Source organism: Kwoniella europaea, chromosome 1, assembly GCF_036810445.1.
Source record: "Kwoniella europaea PYCC6329 chromosome 1, complete sequence".
Lineage (NCBI taxonomy): Eukaryota > Fungi > Basidiomycota > Tremellomycetes > Tremellales > Cryptococcaceae > Kwoniella > Kwoniella europaea.
In genome coordinates this window covers 10,659,494-10,680,991 of record NC_089487.1, presented here as the reverse complement: position 1 = coordinate 10,680,991, position 21,498 = coordinate 10,659,494, and the positions used below count along the sequence as shown (strand labels likewise).

The window sequence follows — 21,498 nt, the reverse complement described above, 5'->3', positions numbered from 1 at the left end:
TATCTTGTCCTTATCCTTGCCCACCGCTCGTTCCCCAAGGTTTAGCATTATAATAAGCAGGTTGGAGGTAATATGGGACCTGCTGATTCTGATTCTGATGCTGATTTTGGCTGGGCGTCTGATCGTAAGGGTAAGAAGCCGATATCGGATTAGATTGTGGTTGTTGGGATGAAGGAAGAGGTAGAGGTAATGGGATATTACTCAACCCCCAAGTACTATTTTGTTGAGTATGACTTGGTGGAATATGAGTTGGTTGATAGGGGTATTGAGGTTGAGTATGGGTATAAAACTGTTGTTGTACGCCTGCTGACTGAGAGGTGGGCCCTTGAGGTGGATGATTGTATGCTTGGGCTTGCTCGACGTGTTGGCTGTGATAAGTACTGGTAGCTGGAGGAGTATGTTCCGTCGAAGCGATGGCGGTCGGACTCGAATTAGGATTAGGATTACCCCAAATAGCAGCTATGTTAGGTTGACCAACTCCAACACCAACACCCGTACTCGATCTTTTCTGTCCTTTCTCACTTTCTTCCCTCGTCATTGCCCAGATACTGTTACCGCCTTGTCCAGGTACGTTCCCACCTGAGCGAAATAGGAATCCACCACTTCCCGAAGTATTCGACGTGATCGTATGAGCATGAGGAGAAGAATTTATGCCCAATGAAGGGGATGCAGTGGTAGGTGGTAAATGGGAATCGGCAGCCAGAGGAGTAGGAGTACTGTCCAACATCAGGTTCTGAAGGAGATCGTACGCTGTTGGCTTTTTTGTCGAAGAGGCAGGGGGTGCAGGTACTGATGCTGTTGGCGGAAGGGGGATACCGGGAGATGAACTATGTTTGTATAAATGGGATATTAATTTCCAATGCGATTTTTTGTTTTGGAACTGTATAAGAAAGACATACCTCTTGTTCCAGAAAATCACTTCCTCATTATCCACTTCCTTCTCTTCATCCCCATCAACACTACTTTCCGAAGCCAAAGTAGCTCTCATAGCTAAATTGACAGGATCATCTTCCGTCTCCGTACTGACAGATGCAATGTCAGATTCTTCTCTGGAATTGATCTGGACAGGTAAACCCAAAGGTCTTGCAATACCAAGTAAAGCAGATCCGACCTTACAATTCAATAGACACTCATATTAGCCGACATCATGATTCAACGTGGAGAAGTACTTACCGCACTTTGCATAATCAACTTTGCATCTACCTGGATATCCGCCAATCTCATCAACTGCTCCTCGTTGGGATGGACGTCACCCTGTGAATCTAAGCCATTACTTTCGTTATTCTCACTGGTGACTCCCCTTTGGAGCGGTAAGAAGCCTTTCATATCTAGATCTTCCTCTAGAGGTTCAGGTAGAGAGGGTAATTGCGAGATAGGAAATACCCCCATCAAATCATCTATCAACTTCTTGTAGGTGATCCAGAAGTCCTTGAGTATCGCGGAGGAAGGATGAGCTTGGTTCTGCCTAGATAAATAATCTAAATCCATTTTGATCCATTTCGAAATTATTCTCAAACTAGGAAGAATCCTTCGTAAAATCGCACTGATATATACCGTCAGATCATCACTTTGTGCTTCTTGTTCGTTATCGTTATCATTATCGTTTTCAACAGATAGAGCGCTTTGGTTGATTATAGTAGATTTAACTTCTTCGATCTCTTCACATGCAATTTTCATTATAGTTTGTGAGATCCCCAACAACAATTCCAAAGATCTGAATTCGCCTTCGTGGGATCTCTGGATCAATTTAGCATCTTGTTCGATACCAGCGGTATTCCGAGCATGATGATTTAATCCGACAAGTATGATGATTGTCTTGACGATATTTTCAGTTGATAGTTGACGAGATCGCAATAATGAACCCATTTGATCGAACAAGACAGGTTGAAGTGTAGGGATGAATGAGAATCTATTTATGCGAAGAGGGAGCAGGTCAGCTAGGAAGGCGTATGTGACACTTGATCCCACAACTAACCCAGCTTTGAGATACAATATTCCAACGAGGACTATCATGTCTTCTTTCCACCTTTTCACCTCATTACCAGACTCCAGAGATGGTTCTTCCTTCTCTTCTTTCCTCCTGATTCTCCATCGCTCAGTGGCTTTACCGAGATATTCATACAATATCCCGTGAATCCCTTTGAAGGCATTCCGTATTGCTGATGCTCTAAAGTAATAATAGATGGTAGAGAAGGAGTCGGAGGTATAGGTTGAGATGACAGCCAATTGATTGAAGGCGGCACCTAAGTCATAAGAACAAGCAAGTCAGCAACAAACACCTTTTACAGCATATGTCATGTATATGTATATGAACGCTCACCATCATCAGGTTGGATACTCCTAGCGACTTCATAATACTTCCTAGCCTCACTGAACTTCTCTTCCGATCCACTTTTTCCATTCGATTTCTGATTCCCGTTATTGCTATTGTATTGTTCTTTATATCTCTCCAGATCACCCAGGCATATCAAGCCTTTATAAATCAAATTCAATTTATCTTTTTTCTCTTGTCCCCTTTCACCTTCCACCTCGTCAGGTGCATCATCGTCGAATCGATTTCCCAGAGGTATCTTTACCTGTAGAAGGGAAGAAGCGATGCCAGGGAGATCTTGTAATTCGTGATAATTGTATATCCTCGATATAAGAGATTTGTAAAAACTCTCTTCGCTCGATAAGAATTGCTTAAATCGAGTGATAACTCTCCTCAATTCATTCGAGTTGGAGTTATTATCAGATCGGCGATCCCTCCTTCCTTGCTGGGGCTGAGAAGAGGAAGAGGAGCGTTCGATATTTGATATGATATTTCTATAAGCTGAGATGAGGAGATAGGAAGTTTGATGCCATAGATTATCTAATGATTGGGAATAGGGAGACAAGGGATGTGAGAAGATTAAGAGGAGATGAACGTCACGACATCTAAGCAACAAGAAACGTCAGTCGTCATCAAGGGTCAAGAGTCAAAGACAAGCGTATGACAAGCAGCTTACCGCTGTCTAGATTGTTCGGCTTCTCTGCTCCAGGGAGGTAGAGTCGATAAGATACCATTTAAATTCCCAGCTTCAGCTCGAGCATCGCTGTTCCCATGATATCGAGAAAAGGGTCATCAGCTCAAGCTACGTAAAGGTAGCAGCACCAATAGTGACGGATAACTCACCGATCAAGTTCAGCAGCATTGCGTTTCTGTACTCTCCCACTCCTCGCATGACTCTGTGAGTGTGATTGTCGTCGTGACATCTCGGTGATATGCGACAGACCAGACGATAAGAGATGCTGAACCTCGGTTTATTCGCAGATGACTTGGGTTTTACGACTGAGTGTTAAGGTCTCATCGTACCGCACTCTCATGAAAGACGAAATGACGATCCAGTCGGAGGCTGAGGCTGAATACGCAAAGATATGAAAGGATAGGTGTCACGAAAAGGAAGGAAGGAAGATGTCATCAGGGAGGGAGATGTTCAACAGAAATAATTGAACCAACCGGTGACGAACAAGGTTGTGTGCAGTGCGAGTGATAGCAGTTCCTGAATCCCATACATCATTCCATCATCATGCAATCATCATCATACCATCGCGATCCATACCCCAGCAGCAACCATCTCACTACTCAATGGTTGCAACACATATCATCAAACAGTATAGTCATGTAGCCCAGGGATGACGCAACGCCAACATATAGTGCTCATTCTTTTCCAATTCGTCAAAAAGAATCTGCATGAAAAGAAGGCGGAAAGAGTACATAAATCTCCTCTTGAACTGCTTTCCCCAAAAGTTTTGTTTGTGAACCGAAAGAGATAATAATCCATCCCAAATCATCCCAATTGGATCATATCTACTTTCCCTACAACAATCCCTACTAGCCATCCCATCAACAATACAAAAGCTATCTCTATCGAAAGACTTAAGCAGTGTCGACGGTCTTTCCGGCGGTACCTCGCTATATAACATCGGAAACACAAGATCATCAGCAAAACAGAAGAACAAGAACAAACTGAGTATTGAAAGATGAGCGGATGAATACTTACGAGAAGACCAGTTCTTCTGGCAGCGATAAGACCGGCTTTTTGACCTGATGGGGCATCTCTGGCCATTGTGGAAGCGTGACCGATGTGTTGATGGTTACCACCACCGTGAGGGTGATCGACGGGGTTCATAGCAACACCTCTGGTTCTAGGCCATGAGTTTCTCTTGGCTCTCATAGCGTGGTGTTTTCGACCAGCTTTAAGGAAAGGTTTGTCGATTCTTCCACCACCAGCGATGATACCTACGGTAGCTCTGCATCTGGATGAGATGGTCTTCTTGGCACCGGAAGGTAATCTGATTCGGGTAACACCAGTCTCAGAGTGTCCAATGACGGTAGCGTAGTTACCGGAAGTTCTAGCTAAAGCTCCTCGATCACCAATCTTCTCCTCAACGTTACAGACGATGGTACCTTCGGGACATTGAGAGATGGGCAAGACGTTTCCGACGTTCAAAGTAGCTTTTTTACCGGCGTAGATGAATGATCCGGTAGAGATACCTTCAGCAGCGAGGAAAGTTTCCTTTCGGAGCTTGTATCGGTATGGGTCTCGGAAGACGACGGTGGCGAGGGGAGCACCTCTGAAAGAGCACGGGCGTCAGCGAGTGTCTAAAAATGGTTTGGATATCATAGCGTTCCATCTCTCCACATCAATTCCGTCTATCCATCCTGCTTCTACACGATTGTGTTGCTGTCGTCGAAATGTCCACTTTACTGGGCACCAATGCCCACTATCCTCTCTTGACATCTTCTATCCGCCTCCATGCAACGCGCTCCCTCATCCCGCACTAGAACCCCCTACTTATTCACGAACCAAATTCTTATATAACAGAACAGTAACTCACCGACCAGCATCGTGGATGACTTCCCTAACCACACCTCTGATGTAACCGTTCTTCTCGGCGAAATCGAGGTTCCTCAATCGAGCGGGGTTCTTGTTGTGGTGGGTGTGGGATTTGAAAATACCACCGGATTTTCTTTGAGCTCGGATGACTCGCTATATGACACAGCCAAACAACAAATGTCAGATTATCGTTCTCCCTTTCTCCTGCTCTTCCATTTCTTTCTGACCCAGACCATCTAGCACAATCGTGATCCAGACCTCCGCCTCAATCTAACCTATATCCCTGTATCCCATCCTAACTTTCTCCAATACCACAACTTCAATTATAAATCGATTGGAAAAGCGACTTACACCCATTTTCTATAACACCCAATCGAATCAGCTTATGCACTAGGTAGTGAAGGAGAGAGGAAACAACTCACGAAATACTTTTGATGGTCGGTTGAGGTGACTTGAAGGATGAGAGAGACCAACAAATCGATAATGATTTTAGAGGTTTTGATGAAAATTCGCTACGACTACGGTGTACGGTGGAGAGTCAGAGCAAGCATGCAAGGATGCACCACGGAGGATACAGGATACCCTGTACGGCGAGAAAGGGGGAAGTGCCACAATCTGACATATCACACTTCCCCTCACTGTCATTCCATTCGGTGTTTACACTTAAGTCCGATAATCTCGTTACTCGAGATGTAGCTGGTTCACTCCTTTACTCGGTGCATGTCTTGCTTTTGTTTTCAACTGCAATAATTTACAAACACAGTAGATGCGTGCCTTGTACACGGATGCAACCTGGTTACAGCACAACAACAGATTCATCTCTCCTCACCGACAACTCATTTGTGCCTCTCCATCGTTCTTTGTTGTCTTACTAATGATTCGTTAAGAAAGGATGACAAAGTCGTATTGAATCAGATGGAATGAAAAGTATATGTGAAATATAAAACCAGAAGAAAGAAAAAAAAAAAAGAAAGAAACCTCTCGATATCTTCTCTTCCCTAAAATAAAGACAGATCATGATTGTATGTGTTATACATATATAGAATGATTGAATGAAGTTTTCTACACGTATACATATATTCAAACAAGACGATTTCACTCCTTCTACTTGCCATTCCCACCACCACCACCACCTAACTTCTTGCCGAAACCCAAATTCAACCTTATCTTCTTACCCATATCCTTCACACTCGTCCCCGTCGTTGTTTGAACCTTCTTCGTATCTTCATTATCGCTATCACCCAATACCAGTCCCTTCTCTTTCTCATCTTCATCTTTCGTCGGTGTCGATGTCGATGTCGATGTCGATTTAGCACCGACTAACAATCCCGCAAAACCTTCTTCTTCCTCTTCCTCACGTTGTCTCTTTGCTCTCATACGCATTTGTACATCTTCCAACCCTTCCCCTTCCCCATCCCCTTCTTCTTTAGCTCCTTGAAGGGATTGCGGAAGTTGAGATTGAGGTTGATTTCTAGGTGATTTCTGACCTGTTGAAGAATCCGAATCGGATCCATCATCATAATCTAACCCCAATGCACCAGTCGGTCTTTCAACCACCGATGCAGGATTACGGTCAGACTCAGTAGGTGGTTCAGGTTCAGGCGATGGTCTACTAATATTTTTACCTGATACAACCAGCTGTTTTCTAGCTCCCGCTGGACGTTTCTTAGGTCCACCACCATGAGTGAACATCCTCTTCCTCTTACTTGGTACTTCAGCTGTACCAGTAGGTTGTTCTTCGTCATCCGAGGCGTTGAAGTAATCTTCTTCAGCTTGAGCTTTACTCGATTCTCCCTCATGGGACGATATAGTCGATTGCTGAACAGGTGGTGGAGGTTCGTTATTGATTTCCCATCGATTACGCAAACCCGATATGTATTTTTTCAAGAATGCCCGTGAAGATAGTTTATCCAGGCGATCACGGTAGTTCTCGAATAAATGATTGATGATAAGTTTCAGGTTGTCCTATGGCATCGTGTCACACAAAATTAGCATCATCAAATATATATATATCATTGTTTCACAGATCATACAGGCACCAGAAATACCACTTACCCGTCGGATCAACTCCAATACATCCATACAAGCCGAACTCATCATATTATCCCTTATACTCTCCTCTTCCAGTAATTCTAGTAAAGGTAAGAACAAATCGTTCTTGACGTAATTACGGTGCATGAAATGGTTTGGCGTCTTCAAACAAGCTCGAATATATCGTAAACAAGCTATTTCAATCGCATTGCCATCAGCCGACTACAACTTGTACTTGGAAATTGACAGATAGACATACCATGACGTAAAGGTTTATCTTTCACATATAAAAGTTGAACAACCTTCTTCGATACTGGATTTGCCAGGACGAAATACGACGCTCTGTGAGCATGATTCGCTATACTGAATGACAACAGTTCGATTAAATGCTGCAAGAGGGCTATATGTTCACGACTGAGTTTGAAGAGTTTATCTGTAGATGATCCAAAATTACATCAATACTTCGCGGGGACAGAAAAGAAAGCGCACAAACTCACTTTTCGCCAATTCCGCTTTTATATCAGGAGCGTCCATCAGAGGTTTGTACAGCACGCTCGCACAATTATCATAGAAGTATGTACTGAACGATTCGGATAATGGTCCTTCTTTCGTACGTGCTGCGAAGGCCTATTAAATATTAATCATTCATCAGCCCACCAACATCACACTATCAGACATGATCACTAAGATTCGAGAAGTGGTTTGGTATTTTACTCACCTCATTCTCTGGTGGAGTCTCCAACAACGTCCTAAGCGTATCTGACATCTGCGACATCAAACCTAAGTTCTTCGTCGTTTGAAGTAAACTTATAATCTCCAATACCAACGTCCTCCTTTTCACTTCGTCCTCTTTAAAGACATGTAATCTAACAACATTGGCATCATGTTCCACTGCCAAAGTCAAGATTTCTGCACCGGCATGTAAGAGTTGAGCTTCGGATCTTCTAAAGGCCCATTCACAAACGAACAGTAAACCCCTTTCGACCAAATTTCGATATAGGGCTAATCTACCTGGTAATTGTACACCTTTACCCATTATCATCAATTGATGTAGGAATATCACCACATCCCTTTTCCTTTCATCTAATGGTTCTGGACTCTTGGAAGTTGAAGGGGAAGAAGAAGAGGCTGGTGGTGGTAGTGGAGGAGGATCATGAAATCCGCTAAATAGCTGATTGAGGAAAGCGTCGTTCTGCTGAATGTAATTGATAATATCCACTTGATTGAAAAATACAAATCCGTTGAGGATGTTGAATGTTGGATCATCCAACACACGGGCAAGAACGACATCTTTCAGATATAAGAGTCGATATGTCTGATGTATCTTATTACGTATATTCTCATCTTTGATTTCGACGACTTGACGGAATCGAGCGGTTTCTTGGAAATACTGTCGATACGATGCTTTAAGTCCAGGAAATTCGGGGTCATCTATATACATTAAATGACTTGTCAGCTTCGTCCGGGCATATGTGGCCGAAGAATAGCTTACACTCCAACATTCCCATCACACCCATAAACACATCATCCTGCAGGATATACTCGAATACACCATTGTCATTGAACAATACTAAATACCAAGTCAGCTAGCGTAGGATGGAAGAGAACGGCTAAGCTCACTTATAGTCTGCATGAGGGAACACAACGCATGCAAGTCTTCCAGACTTTCCAGATCCTCCGCTTGTTCCAGTACTGTTATGAGGTGTTTTATGTAGTCCTGCCGTTCAATGTATGAGCTTCCTGTCCGGCGTGGAGAAAACCGTTAAGCTCACCTCGTTCAATATGTGTTCCACTGCTCTTTCCCTGCCTATCGGTGATTTGGCTTGCATCCTTATAAACATTTCTTGTTCACTACCACACCCGATCACTAGTCAGCTTGGTACATCCCTCAAAACAAAGCGGTAAACTGACCGTATATTTGCTAGAGTCGGAGTTTGCCACGGTACTCTCGAATCTGACATCTGCATAGCAAGAGCACCTGGACCTATCATAGGTGAGTTTGTGATCGGTGATGAGGAAGATGGTACTTGTTGTGATTCCACTTCAGCTATAGCAATGAGTATGGTATGACGTAATCAGCTTGTAAGCTTATATGTATTATATGTGTGTGTCTGAAACATATCTGGAATGGATGAGGATGAATGTGAAGTGCGAACTCACCAGTCATACTCAGGAGATGACGTTGTACTTCACATATGAATTGCCATATATCTTCACAACCTTCTGGATCCTGGAATGATAGAGCCATATCCAGTCCAGTCGCAGGTTCGGTCCATACAATCAAAGTATCTTCAAAGAATCAAGCCATAAGCAATTCTTCTTACAGAGCACAGATAAAGCATGCTATTTCAGGGATACGCGAGGTTCAAGAGCTCACCTTGCTGTTTACCATATATATCCTCCTTCTCCACTCTCGCACTTAACAGTAATTCCTCTTTCAAGAATCCACCTGAAGCTTCCGCCTTTTCACCGTCTGAAGGGAATTCTTCCTTCTCTACTATGATCAAAGCTATATCCTGAGTATCATCGTATATTCCTTTGCAAAAGCCTGTACCTCGATCATGCCATGATGTATCCTGAAGTTCGTAGACCTATCTCACATATCACTTGTAAGCACCCCCGGATCAAATTCAACATGACAAACCAGGTCATTTGTAGTTTTGAGAAGTATTCCACCCACCTTTACACGCTTCCCATCTTGATTTGAAGCATTATCCAGATCATCCACCTCTACATCACCATTATTGGCCGTTTCCGTTTCCGACTCATCGCCTAATCCACCTGTTGCTTCTTCACCCATCTCTCCTCCATCAGGTTTCAGTTCATCCATCACTATATCATCTTGATCATCTTCTGGCACTTGAGATGTTTTGGCAGAAGAGGAAGAGGATGAAGAAGGATCAGATTCATCGATATCACTTTGAACCATATTATCCGATTCTTGAGGATCTCTTTCCTCTTTCATAGCTTGATCTTGACGTTGACGTTGTCCTTGTCTCAAAGCTGATTTGGATGATTCAGCTTGTGGGATCGATCCTCTCTCTTCATCCGATAGTAGATTCACAGATGATACGGTATGTTGTAATCCAGTCATTCAATTCGAGATCAAGGTTATGAAGTCGCGATTCGATTGATCGCGCGACCCTGTATTGTCAACCTGACTGTGAACGATCGCACAGAAGCAGGTATACTTGAATCGAAGAGCGGGAGTAGCTCGAGACGCGGAGTGAGAGACTGTAGATGTGGGATGATGAGGTATTGATGAAGGTGTGATGATGTATGGGGACAATAGGCAATTGACTTTACCTATTGTTTTCGTATAGTGATACCACTACTCATGAGCTGTAAAGTGGAGTTGTATACACATGTTGTATAGTACTCTTCCACGTGGGATTTGATTCCGTCTGCCTGTGTGTCATATGAAAAATGCTCTCTCCATACGCGTTCAAGATGAAAGCTTTGGACATGCAATCAGTATCTATAATCTCATATCTCATATCCAACGTCCTTATTCAGTCCTTGCTCATATCTCATATCCAACGTCCTTATTCAGTCCTTGCTCATATCATCAGTCTTGAGGTACCCATGTCGACAGATCCATATACTTCAGCCCGGACACCTTACCCTCGATCTTCTGAACCGTGATCATCACCTTTCAACGACCCATTCATCCTCAATCAACCCTTCCTTTCATTTCCCTCTCACATCATCATCAACTCCATCCTGTCCCAATGTCAAGACCAGCCCAGAAACGACGTTCATCCTCTGTATCATATACCGACCAACCCAAAAAGAGAAGGAAGTCATCACCATCATCTCAAAAGGTTATACCCCACATGTCACAAAGACAATCTTCCTCGAGGTCTGCTCCTCAGAAATCTCAAGGGTTCTTAGATCGTCTGTACAATGCGGTGACCTCTATCCTTCCATACAATGCCCCTCAATCAGCTCAGGAGGTGCTCAAACCAGATCCCAATGGTTCTCTGGCAATGTTGATGTCACATAATAAACCATCTTCTTCCCAAGCCTCATCGTCATCAATAGATCAGATACCCAATGACGATGGAGATGGAGACAATGCGGGATCATCAGCTCATCCTATAGATTTCAGTCAATTTGATGACGATGACGATGAAGATGCCGAAGTTCCATCTCCTTCAGAGGGCAAACGAAGATCTGTCAGTCCCAAAAAGACCGATACACAGAATGTACCTGGACCAAGTCGTCAGAAACAGAATAAAAACAATCTGTTTCCTACCAAGTATAATTCTTCGCCGAATCTCTTTCCGGTCAATTTCGGCGCCAGTTCACAACAAGAATCCGCTCAACCTCTGACTACCAGCTATCTACCTACTCCTCCAGACTCACAACAACAACAGCAGCAGCAGCAGAAATCGGAACATGATTCTACGGATTATCAGCCGAAACAGGTATCATCGTTAACGCAGAATCAGCTAGATCGACATGTACCGACTCCACCAGATTCTCAAGTCATCGATACGACATCTCAAACAGTACCAACCTCCTTTAATTTCTCTTCTGGCAAGCGACCAGAATCATCATTTTTACAAAGAAAACAACCTTCCAGACCTGATGTCACCTTGGATGACAATGTGCATCCTAGGAAAGGGTGGGAATTTCGCGGTCCATCTCCATCTTCCTCCACCTCAGGATCGACGACTAGCAAAGGCACTACCGCCAGGAAGACTCCATTCAAAAAGAAATATAAAAGTAACCTTAGAAATGAGAAGGATATAGCTGTTCAAGCAAGCTTATTATCAAGGCTTTTGGCCGAAATCGTCCGAACGTCTGAGAAAAGCGGTGATAAGAGGTCAGGAGCAGCTGCGAGACGTGTAGCAAAGATGCTTACGGGTGATTTGAATGGGATTGGTAAAGCGTCTGAATACGCTACTAAGGCGTTAAGTAAGTTGATTTGACTAAATCATACAGTTATCATTTTCGTTTTATGAGCATCGCTAAACATCGCTGTTTGGGTATGGTACCATGTAGCTGCAAATGGTATCCCCGAAATACAAGCATACAAAACCATGATCAGTATGCTTGCGCCAAGGCAGATAACACTGGAAGATAAGACTTCTCCTCAAATCTCTGTAAGTCATTCACAATTGTGCAGAGCATACGATTCTTGCTAAATCATTTTCATGTATCGCAAACCAGTCGTTCTCGCCGTTGAGTCAGAGCAAAATCGCTCGAAAAGCCAAAGCTGAAGCTTTAGGACTGTGAGTATACCTTTATGATACTCAATCGTTGCTGAGATAATGCTAAGCTTGTGGTAACGTTTCCAGAAAAGAGGTCTTTAGTTTTGAACGAGCTCTCAAAGAATTGAAGAAGATCACAGAGGAAGAAGAAGCGAAAGAAAGAGAGATCAAGGAGAAACTGAAGAAACCCAAAGTACCTCCGAAACTCAAACCAGAACAAGAAGCAAAGGTATGTTCCTTCAACATGATGTATGTCAAATACAGACTATAGACTGATCGATGGGTCCTGACAGGTGTCCGAGCATCTCAACAACCCTGCTTTCAAAGCGAGAGTTTCCACTGCCGAGTGTGAATCCAAATCTATAAGAAGATTGAAGAATGGTACATGGCTAGATGACGAGATCATGAATTTCTACGGAGCCTTGATGGTCGAACGTGCCAATCAAGTTGGTACATTGAAAGTACATGCTTTTAACTCGTTCTTCTATCAGAGAATAAGCGAGACCGGGTACAGTGCTGTAAAAAGGTGGACTAAGAAAGTGAGTACTCCACAAAATGAGTGGATATGGTGTATGGTGGTGCTGTTCACATGATACTAATCGTAAATTGCGTTATCCAGGTTGATATATTCTCAAAAGACTTGGTGATCTTCCCTGTAAATATCGGAAACATGCATTGGACAGCTTGTGCGATTAATTTGGCGAAAAAGAGAATCGAATACTTTGATTCGATGGGCGATTATGGGAATCATAGAGCGGATATCTTCAAGGTGATTTTTCTTATTTCCAATTCCAATTAACCCTGCTGGTCATTCACTGATGATGTGTGAATTTGGATTGGGATATTATAGCGAATTAGGGGATACTTGAATGACGAACACCAGGATAAAAAGAAAAAACCATTTGATTTTAGTGGATGGACTAATGAATTTAATGAGGTGAGTGAATTCAAATCCTTCATCATTCGTTTTGGTCGGATGTATCATGTTTGAAGACAGATAAACATTGATATGGTCAATTTTGTCAATGTAGAACACGCCTCAGCAAGATAATGGCTCCGATTGTGGAGTCTTCTCCTGTCAGACCCTCGAGATGATCACACGGGGACGCGACTTGAAAGAACAATCTTTTGAATTCGCTTCTGAGAATATGCCGTTCTTCAGGAGGTTGATGGTATGGGAAATTGGGAATGGGAAATTGGAGAAGAGGGAATGGGGAAATCCGAAATTGTGATCCTACAACTCAATCGAGCTGGAAAGCACAGAATGGACGATTGATAGTCAAGGTAGATCTAAGATGAGAAGAAGGGTCAGGATAGACGGTTTTGAAATAATTGGTAATCTTTTTCTTTTCTCCTCGGAGATACTGAGGTTATCGAAAATCGAAAAAAAAGAGGATAAAGCTTGAACTCAACAATGATTCGGAGGGAAACATGGCTGGACATTGTAAGAAACATGCGACAATAAGATGGTTGTTCTTCCTTCACCCTTCACATTTCGATATCTCATATTAAGTTTGGATTGAATGATTTTTTATGTATGTTTATAATTCGTTTGTATTCTTTCCCCTTATAATTTACACCTGGATACAGGTTGTTTGTATATCAATCCAATTAGTAGTGGCTTGTTCACTTTGATAGTGACATGTGATGAATAAACATATCGAATCGATTCATGCAAGACAATCTATAATTTTCTATATAATAATTCTTCATTGAACATACCTCGTTCCTTTTCCTGGTTCGACATTTCTTTTTTTCGTTTGACTTCCTTTCAATTCTTCTTATCTTCGCTTACCAACACCCTCTCTTCTCTCCTCACTTGCCTTTGCCCCGTAGGAGCAGCAGGAGCACGAGCAGGAGTGGACGAACCATGTAACCAACTCATCAATTGTTGAGTGACTATCCCCGTAAATGCAAGGATCACCCAATTGGGTATCCCATTTGTATATTTGGAAATTGTCTCTTGAGCTTGAATGTAATATTCAATCAGATATGATCTAGTATAGCAATACAAGATCCAGTCAGCAAGAAATTGGAGAGCCACTCGTGCGATCGCTGCTGACTTACCGATCTCCAGTTGGTGACCATCTACCATCCCAAGGTAAGACCACTTCATACATCTTCTCCTTTATTACCTTGTACAAACTTTCGGGTCCTTTACCTAATGATTGGGTAGGTCCGAATCGAAGTTGTTTACCTGATGAAGTGATGAATACCAAATATGGGGGTCTACGTGGAAAGGCCCATATTTAAGTACAGTCTTTCTTTCTTTCTTTCTTTCTTTCTTTCTCTCATATTCCGAGCTGAGGGATATTTGACGTGTGAATATAAAATGCTTACCTTTTCAATAACCACCTCGTACAAGTCTTCCAAGATGTTAAATAATCTAATCTTGCGAATTTCACATTCTTCAGTTCAGGATCCGCTTTGACCAGGTCGGAAGCTTGTTTGTGATAATCTAATAGAATGTTCGAAGCTGCATCTGTAACTTTACCGTGGCTGGTTTATACGAAAAGAGATTATATATAAATTAGCGATACTATATCACTGACATGTATGCATGGCGCACAAGTCGATCTTGTAAAAAGATAGAGAGGTGGATGGCTTACACAAGGACAACCCAAACTTGATCATCTTTCCTATCTCCACTCGGCGCCAAGGGACGTTCAACCTTCTCAACATAATTATCATCCGTCAATCGTTCAATCCCATCTTCCGCATCTTTCTCATATAACAAGTTCGGGTCAGGTCCATTAACAGCTACTTTGTATATTTGTTTGACAGTTCCGAGGATCCCTTCTCCTCCTGATGATTTGGCAGGTGTCGAACTGCAAGGTACTCATGATCAGCAGAGTTGCCCTTTCTAATGGGAGTATCAAGATACCTCGGTCAGGTCAAATAGATAGATGATGTGTTACATACCTATCATCCAGCTCGGCCGCGGATACGTTCACTCCACCCAATACGAGGAACGTAAACAGCAGAGATAGGAACAGGAGATTGAGATTAGATTGCCAAGAATGAGTCATGGTTGATTTTATCTTAACTTATCCGTATTTGGTCCGTAATCTATCTTGATATCTCGGCCGGATCACAGGAATACGATTACCTCGGTAAAGAGGAGAAGGTTATGTAACCGATAGAGAGAGCTACGAGGATGAAAGCAGCGATGAAAGCGGTGAAGAACGTGCTGTCAAAGTTTGTAATGTTGGATGAATGAACGGTTCACGGAGATAGCCTGTATGGTTGGTGTATCTCACTTCATCCTCATCGCATACATCCGCATATATCCAGTACTTGTATTGTACCTGAATATGCCGGATTTCAGGATTCGGCAAACACCCGCATGCCTTACTCACCCTCATTCCTCATTCGAGGAACCGTACTATGTACTGCTTGTCCTCTCCGTCCTACTACTGTATACATGCAATGCATATATACCTACCATAGGTCACATGTCTTACCTTCTCCACCTCCGGGTCTCCGAGGTCGAGCAAGATCCAAGATATGCCGATTCCCACCTAGTGCAACCGAATGTATAGCATGACGACATATCTCTGGCATCGGTCATGTCCGTCTCACGCAGGAGGTTGAGGGGAGGAGAGGGCAACAAGCGTACGGTCCACTCATTTTGTAAAGTGGATACCGATTAGTTTGATACGGTAACGTACAAAGTAAAGCTGTGCCAAGAATAGCCAAGATCAACATTGGCAGGGTTAAGGTTAACTCAAATTTACTCGAAAGGGTAACTGGACATGACAGTAACCGATGGAGAAGGAGGAATGATCCGATTGATAAAAAGATATATAAACATCCCCCACATCGCCACTTTCAACTTGCATCATCACAACATAAGATCGAAACCAAATCAACTTGATCAAACACTTCAACTCATTGCATTAAATTATACGACCAACTGATCATACACGATGTCAGCACCCGCGCCAGCATACAAATCTTCACTCGATGGTACCACCGTCAACAACGGTTCATCACCCGTTGGAACTGGTAAAGCACCTCAAGGAGAAGATGATCTCCATCGATATGTCACCGATGATCAACCTAGACAACCAAAGATGACCGCTTCCGCTCCCAAGAATGGCGAGGGAGGATTGTTGGTGAGTTGATGTGATCATAGAGTCGCCCATCACCTTCTTAATATATATCGGATGACCGTACATGCATGTCTGTAAATAATGCCAACGCTCGATCGGATGGGATCGCTAACCTGAATGAATTGTCTCACAGACCGTCCAGCCTCTGAGAAAGAACGAGTATGTCGATCTTGCTTAAGGTTTTACCTCTAACCAACGGTCACTGATCATACCTTGTCACATAGGATGCAACCCTCTTACGCTCAAGATCTGGGTACAGCATCGATCCAAGTGAGTGATTGATATGCCAAAGTTCTTTTCTCACGCTACACCATTCCTTACATGATCCCATGATATGTCGTTTGCCCTCGCACGAACGTGCTCCGGGCCCTTCCCTGCTTACACACTCTCTCACCTCCCGCTCAAATGCATGTGCTGATGCCCTATTGTACCTACAGCACGGTTTCTATGGATCCATGATGAACGGTTTGGGGTCATGTATCGGTAACATCGGTATGATCCCTTGTTGTCCTCTTCCCAACCCTTTCCACAATATCGGTCAAGGTTCAGTCGGTCTGGTCAGCCGATTTGGTCAATTCTACAAGGTGAGTCAAAGTCAAAGTGTGGATTTTGATAGTCATCATGATATGGAGCGCTGACGAGCCCATTCGCATGCAGTCTGTCGATCCTGGTCTTGTCAAGGTCAACGTTTGTACCGAATCCGTACGAGTTGTTGGTGAGTTTCATGATCGATAATGTATTCATCGACTTCAACTGACACTGTAGTATTACAGACGTAAAGATTCAACTTACCTCGGTACCCCGACAAACCGTTCAGACCAAGGATAACGTCTCAGTAGACGTTGATAGTGTTATCTGTTGGCATGGTAAGTAACATATATTCAGCTGTTGGAAGTCAAGGTGAAGCAGAACATACAGCTGATCTCGCATCATCAACATAGTCATCTCCCCTTACCGAGCTGCATTCGGTATCAACGACGTCAGAACCGCCCTTGTCGAACGAGCTCGTAAGTTTCCCATGACCTTAGTACATAGCTCGGTCGATGCTCACCCGTGGTAATGTAGAAACCACTCTCAGACAAGTCGTTGGTGGAAGAGTCTTGCAAAGTGTGATCTCCGATAGAGAGGGTCTCGCTTGTGAGGTTGCCGAGATTGTGAGTACGCCCTTACTTGATAATGTCTGATTGGATCCGCTGATGTCTTCTCACTGTTCAGATCGAAGCCACAGCCGAGAAATGGGGTGTAGCCATCGAATCAATCTTACTTAAAGATATCAACTTCTCCGTTGAACTCCAACAATCATTATCATCAGCAGCTACTCAAAAGAGAATCGGTGAAAGTAAAGTTATTGCTGCTCGAGCCGAAGTTGACGCTGCCAAATTGATGAGACAAGCCGCCGATATCCTTGCTTCTCCCGCTGCTATGCAGATCCGACAGCTCGAGGCATTGCAAAATATGGCTCGATCATCTGGAAGTAAAGTCGTTTTCGTTCCTATGAACCTCGGTGGAATGGGTGCAGCAGGAATGAACGGTGATGTAGCTCATCAAATCGCTGCGTCGGCTCATGATGAGCATCATAGTGCGGAAGCTGGACCTGGACCAGCCACCAATGCGGGATTGATCAGCTCGATGGCTAACGTCTAATTGAGTGAAAATCAATAAGTCGTTTTATGGTGATGAGGAGGTAAAGCAAATAAAGCGAATGGAATAAATCTTAATCCAATGAATCTCTGTATATATATATATAACTATTTACATTTCGTGTGTTTTGATTTTATAATGATACAAATTACTTAATAAGTCGAATGTTGAGATCTAAAGAAGATAAATTAAGAAGTGCCCAGAAGATGTATAACTTATAATAATCGTTCCTTCCTTTTCTTTGTGTATTATGAATTTCTATGAATGTGATATATTACAAGTATCATGATACCGAGACCAGTATGGTACAATCACATTCACGATACATAACTTTTGTGATATGACTTGGTCATCGCAGTCAAGTATAACTAACTAGCATGGAGTTGTGTGGACTCGATACTAAGCAAGAAGCTTACGACAGATGCGATAAATTGACGTTTGGCGGAATGGTCATCCACCTGAAGGAATAAGGAATAGTTAATAATAATTGCATATAACGTCAAATTCAACCAAGTTAGTATTGCACCCAAAGTATCGTACAAAACGGTGTGAGACAGACCCACCCGACGATAAGTATCAATCATCACTATAAGTATACTAGTGGTTAATTCACAACGACACTTTCTTCAGCTAATTGTATATGTTATCGCGATTGACAATAGATCTTGTTCTTCTATCGTATCGTATGGCATCAAACCATGGTTGGTTGATATTGACTCAAAGCACCATAAAATCATCACAGGAGAGGTAAAGGTTCAGATATGTTTCATTCTCATATAAAGATCAAGATGGTAGGAGTTCGAATTGTCCAAAATGAGTTTTACCAGGTGTTTTTTCCCTTTCGGTTGGTGAGTGATCAATGAAGCGATGTGTTATCACGTCTGGTCAGCATCAGTAGTCGATGAGGTGAATAGCGAATATCTCGTAAATTGATGTCCCTTCTGGATGTGTTACGTGTATGAGTATCCGAGAATTTTGTCATATCATCCTGCGCAAATACTTGCGTCAACGTATGTGATGCTCGTTTCGTTGGAACAGTGAGTAAAGTCATGAATAGTTCATCTCTGTGCCTTTCTTCAATCTATTCCGATCGCCTCATCTGCCTATTCGCTCTTCTCATTTGAATCTGACTTTGGTAACTCAAACACCTTCAACCACCCATCCCCATTTCCATTCGACCATCTCTCATCCCAACTAACCTGACTTTCAGGTCTTATAATCTCCCAACCTTCCTCATTACCCATCCATCTCAACTCCTTCTTCTTCCTTTCCTCCATCAAATCATCAATTCTGATAACTTTACCTGATTTCTTCTCTTCCTCGGTCATCTCCCTTTCTCCATTCTCATATTTCCTAGCTTCTTCGATACGAACCTTTAGATTCTCATAATAATCTTTTCTGGCTTCTTCAATCTTGGTAGGTAACTTCCGAGAATCTTTGTTATAATATTCTTCCGAAGCTACATCGAAATCCAGATCACCCGAGGAAGGGTTAAAAGGTCTAATATGGTTATTTATCAGTGCCAAGGCAGCTTCGGAACCTTCTTTGACCCTATGACGTTCAGTGAAGAACGATAAGATCATTTGAGGGATTTGACTGAATCCAATATGGTTTACAAAAGGTAATAACAGTATGGGTGGCTGGGGAGGTAAAGGTGAAGGAGGTGTATGGTATCTTTCAGGTATCTGGTAAGTCGTTTGTTGTGATTGGCCGGTCTGAAGAGGTGAGGGTGGTTGAGGTCGTGAGAGGAATCCTAATCCCGTGGTCGCCTTGGGTGTAGGTGCAGTGGGAGTATTCGTTAATTCCGGGGTGTTTTCCAACGGTGCATCGTGTTCTGTCGATTGTGGTTCTGTTGGTTGAGGTTGATAGAAAACCCCATCATTCTTTAACTTATTTTCAATCTCATCTTCCCATTTCCAACTATCGACTCTACCCATCCAACCTCTCTTCAAACCTTCCATGTACTCTTTCAAACTCGCTCTTCCGACCAGTACCACCCCTCCTTCCAATTCTCTCTTCTGATACTCCTCTGGCGATAATACACCAGGTAAAGATAATTGAGGTGAGGGAGGTTCGAGGCCCAAGGCTTGTCTACGCTGAGCAAGGATCTTGGCGTGGATTTGACGAGTGATGGACCCGTGTAGAGGGGAGGTGGGGAGGTCGTAATCTATAGCTGCGGCTACGAGGTAAGGCTGGGAAGGTGATTGTCAGCATTCGGTTAGGAGTAAGTTTATATGTAAAATAGATGAAATGGGGTGATGGTTGAATAGGCGAAGAATGTGACAAGAGTGATTGGGTTGAAGATATAGGAATTGTACATGAGTACCTGTACGATGCAAATGGTATTATTCGACATCCAACAGAATACTATACCACAGCGTATCACACGTGTATGAAGCAAGGTAACCCTCTGCAAAAATCTTAGGAGGGGACACAAGCGGAGACATAGCGTATATGATTATACTGTCCAGAATCAACTCACCTTGACATATTTCCTAAAATACCTCAAAGCCCTATCGGTATCCTCATCCCCAGGCCACTTGGCTCCATAAACCGTTACTTTCCTATTCAATCCCAAACTTCCTCCCTGAAGTATCTCTTTTCCTTGGCTTTCGACTTTTCTGATTGTCTCTTCTTTTATACGCTTACATTCTCGACGATCATAGTAGTACGCTCCGGAGATGGAAGCAGTGATGGTCCAGAATATAAGCCAGTTCCTCGAGGGGAGTTTGGGTTTCCACGTAAGGACGCTGTGGGGTATACCTGTGTGAGAGAGGGCGGACCGAAAGCCGGTGAGTTCAACTGGTTTGGGTTTAGCCACGGGTGGGGGTTTGGACGATGATGGATTAGCAGTAGGAGCTGGGTTGGGTTGAGGAGGTGGATTGGGGTTGGTTGCGGGAGGAGGCGATGGGCGGGGATGTTCAGGGGCGGACATCTTGTTCCAATCGATTGTACTTGATCTATCAATAGACCTGGGACAGTTTGCTTGTAAATATGCTTACAGATGGATGAAGATGGAATACAGATAAGATCACAAAGTCACTTGAACTTTTTTCAACTTTTTCAACGGGTCGAAGAAATCACGGAGATCACCACGTGGCAGAACTCGAATCAGCTCATCATCTCATACACCCAATCCGCATGCAGCGGAGCTTGTGCGCATTCAATTCAGCAAGACCTCCAAGAGTGACCTAAGTACAAATTTCTGATTCGCAAGTAATATGCAAAGAGCAAAAAACGATGCTTGGGGAACAGAATGTCACTCGATCAGATCAAAATGTCCTGTTGAAGTTGAGTAGTGAAAGTGGCGGAATTCGCGGCGCATCTCATGTAAGATTGATTGGTATAACTTGTGCAGACCAACTCAATCCAACACAGGTCAATCAAGGTCATGTGACGATATCCACTTTGGATATCTTGACCTAGTTTACCTAGTTTAGATGACAAGGCACCATTAGTATGAACAACCGCCCGTTCCTAGAGGCAACTGCTCGTATGTTGTTGATCGGTTCGATATAACAATGTTTATCAGTATCGTACAATGCCAAGGTTAGGTCAATTGTATCTATCATCCTAATGTGCGAACGAACGTGCAAGTTATGTATGTATGGGATGACTTGACTTTTGTTACGA

General features: G+C 43.1%; 7 protein-coding genes across 7 annotated transcripts; 2 read left to right on the top strand and 5 right to left on the bottom strand.

Moving 5' to 3' along the window:
• Positions 1-10: 10 nt before the first annotated feature.
• On the bottom strand, positions 11-3,234 carry V865_004054 (uncharacterized protein; the record flags this gene model as incomplete). The annotated part of the gene is made up of 7 exons (XM_066227839.1): positions 11-827; positions 900-1,111; positions 1,174-1,909; positions 1,976-2,243; positions 2,321-2,916; positions 2,988-3,074; positions 3,155-3,234. The coding sequence occupies 7 exons, from the start codon at positions 3,232-3,234 to the stop codon at positions 11-13; spliced, it is 2,796 nt and encodes a 931-aa protein (XP_066083936.1).
• Positions 3,235-3,898: 664 nt separating this feature from the next.
• V865_004053 (60S ribosomal protein L2-A) lies at positions 3,899-5,216 on the bottom strand (the record flags this gene model as incomplete). Its single annotated transcript, XM_066227838.1, has 4 exons — positions 3,899-3,934; positions 4,023-4,596; positions 4,861-5,012; positions 5,211-5,216. The coding sequence occupies 4 exons, from the start codon at positions 5,214-5,216 to the stop codon at positions 3,899-3,901; spliced, it is 768 nt and encodes a 255-aa protein (XP_066083935.1).
• Positions 5,217-5,963: 747 nt separating this feature from the next.
• Positions 5,964-9,855, bottom strand: V865_004052 (uncharacterized protein; the record flags this gene model as incomplete). The annotated part of the gene is made up of 12 exons (XM_066227837.1): positions 5,964-6,824; positions 6,915-7,084; positions 7,150-7,323; positions 7,388-7,517; positions 7,609-8,321; positions 8,383-8,460; positions 8,511-8,607; positions 8,663-8,741; positions 8,802-8,937; positions 9,051-9,179; positions 9,268-9,481; positions 9,571-9,855. 12 exons carry the CDS (start codon positions 9,853-9,855, stop codon positions 5,964-5,966), a joined length of 3,066 nt encoding a protein of 1,021 aa, XP_066083934.1.
• A 766-nt stretch (positions 9,856-10,621) lies between these two features.
• Positions 10,622-13,341, top strand: V865_004051 (uncharacterized protein; the record flags this gene model as incomplete). Its single annotated transcript, XM_066227836.1, has 8 exons — positions 10,622-11,813; positions 11,901-12,001; positions 12,069-12,130; positions 12,197-12,338; positions 12,403-12,648; positions 12,729-12,878; positions 12,960-13,046; positions 13,141-13,341. 8 exons carry the CDS (start codon positions 10,622-10,624, stop codon positions 13,339-13,341), a joined length of 2,181 nt encoding a protein of 726 aa, XP_066083933.1.
• Positions 13,342-13,880: 539 nt separating this feature from the next.
• V865_004050 (uncharacterized protein) lies at positions 13,881-15,138 on the bottom strand (the record flags this gene model as incomplete). Its single annotated transcript, XM_066227835.1, has 5 exons — positions 13,881-14,106; positions 14,177-14,338; positions 14,450-14,608; positions 14,719-14,937; positions 15,032-15,138. The coding sequence occupies 5 exons, from the start codon at positions 15,136-15,138 to the stop codon at positions 13,881-13,883; spliced, it is 873 nt and encodes a 290-aa protein (XP_066083932.1).
• Positions 15,139-16,038: 900 nt separating this feature from the next.
• On the top strand, positions 16,039-17,868 carry V865_004049 (uncharacterized protein; the record flags this gene model as incomplete). Its single annotated transcript, XM_066227834.1, has 9 exons — positions 16,039-16,227; positions 16,358-16,383; positions 16,449-16,494; positions 16,662-16,808; positions 16,882-16,939; positions 16,998-17,090; positions 17,166-17,231; positions 17,290-17,378; positions 17,440-17,868. The coding sequence occupies 9 exons, from the start codon at positions 16,039-16,041 to the stop codon at positions 17,866-17,868; spliced, it is 1,143 nt and encodes a 380-aa protein (XP_066083931.1).
• A 1,100-nt stretch (positions 17,869-18,968) lies between these two features.
• On the bottom strand, positions 18,969-20,800 carry V865_004048 (uncharacterized protein; the record flags this gene model as incomplete). Its single annotated transcript, XM_066227833.1, has 2 exons — positions 18,969-20,057; positions 20,348-20,800. The coding sequence occupies 2 exons, from the start codon at positions 20,798-20,800 to the stop codon at positions 18,969-18,971; spliced, it is 1,542 nt and encodes a 513-aa protein (XP_066083930.1).
• Positions 20,801-21,498: the final 698 nt, after the last annotated feature.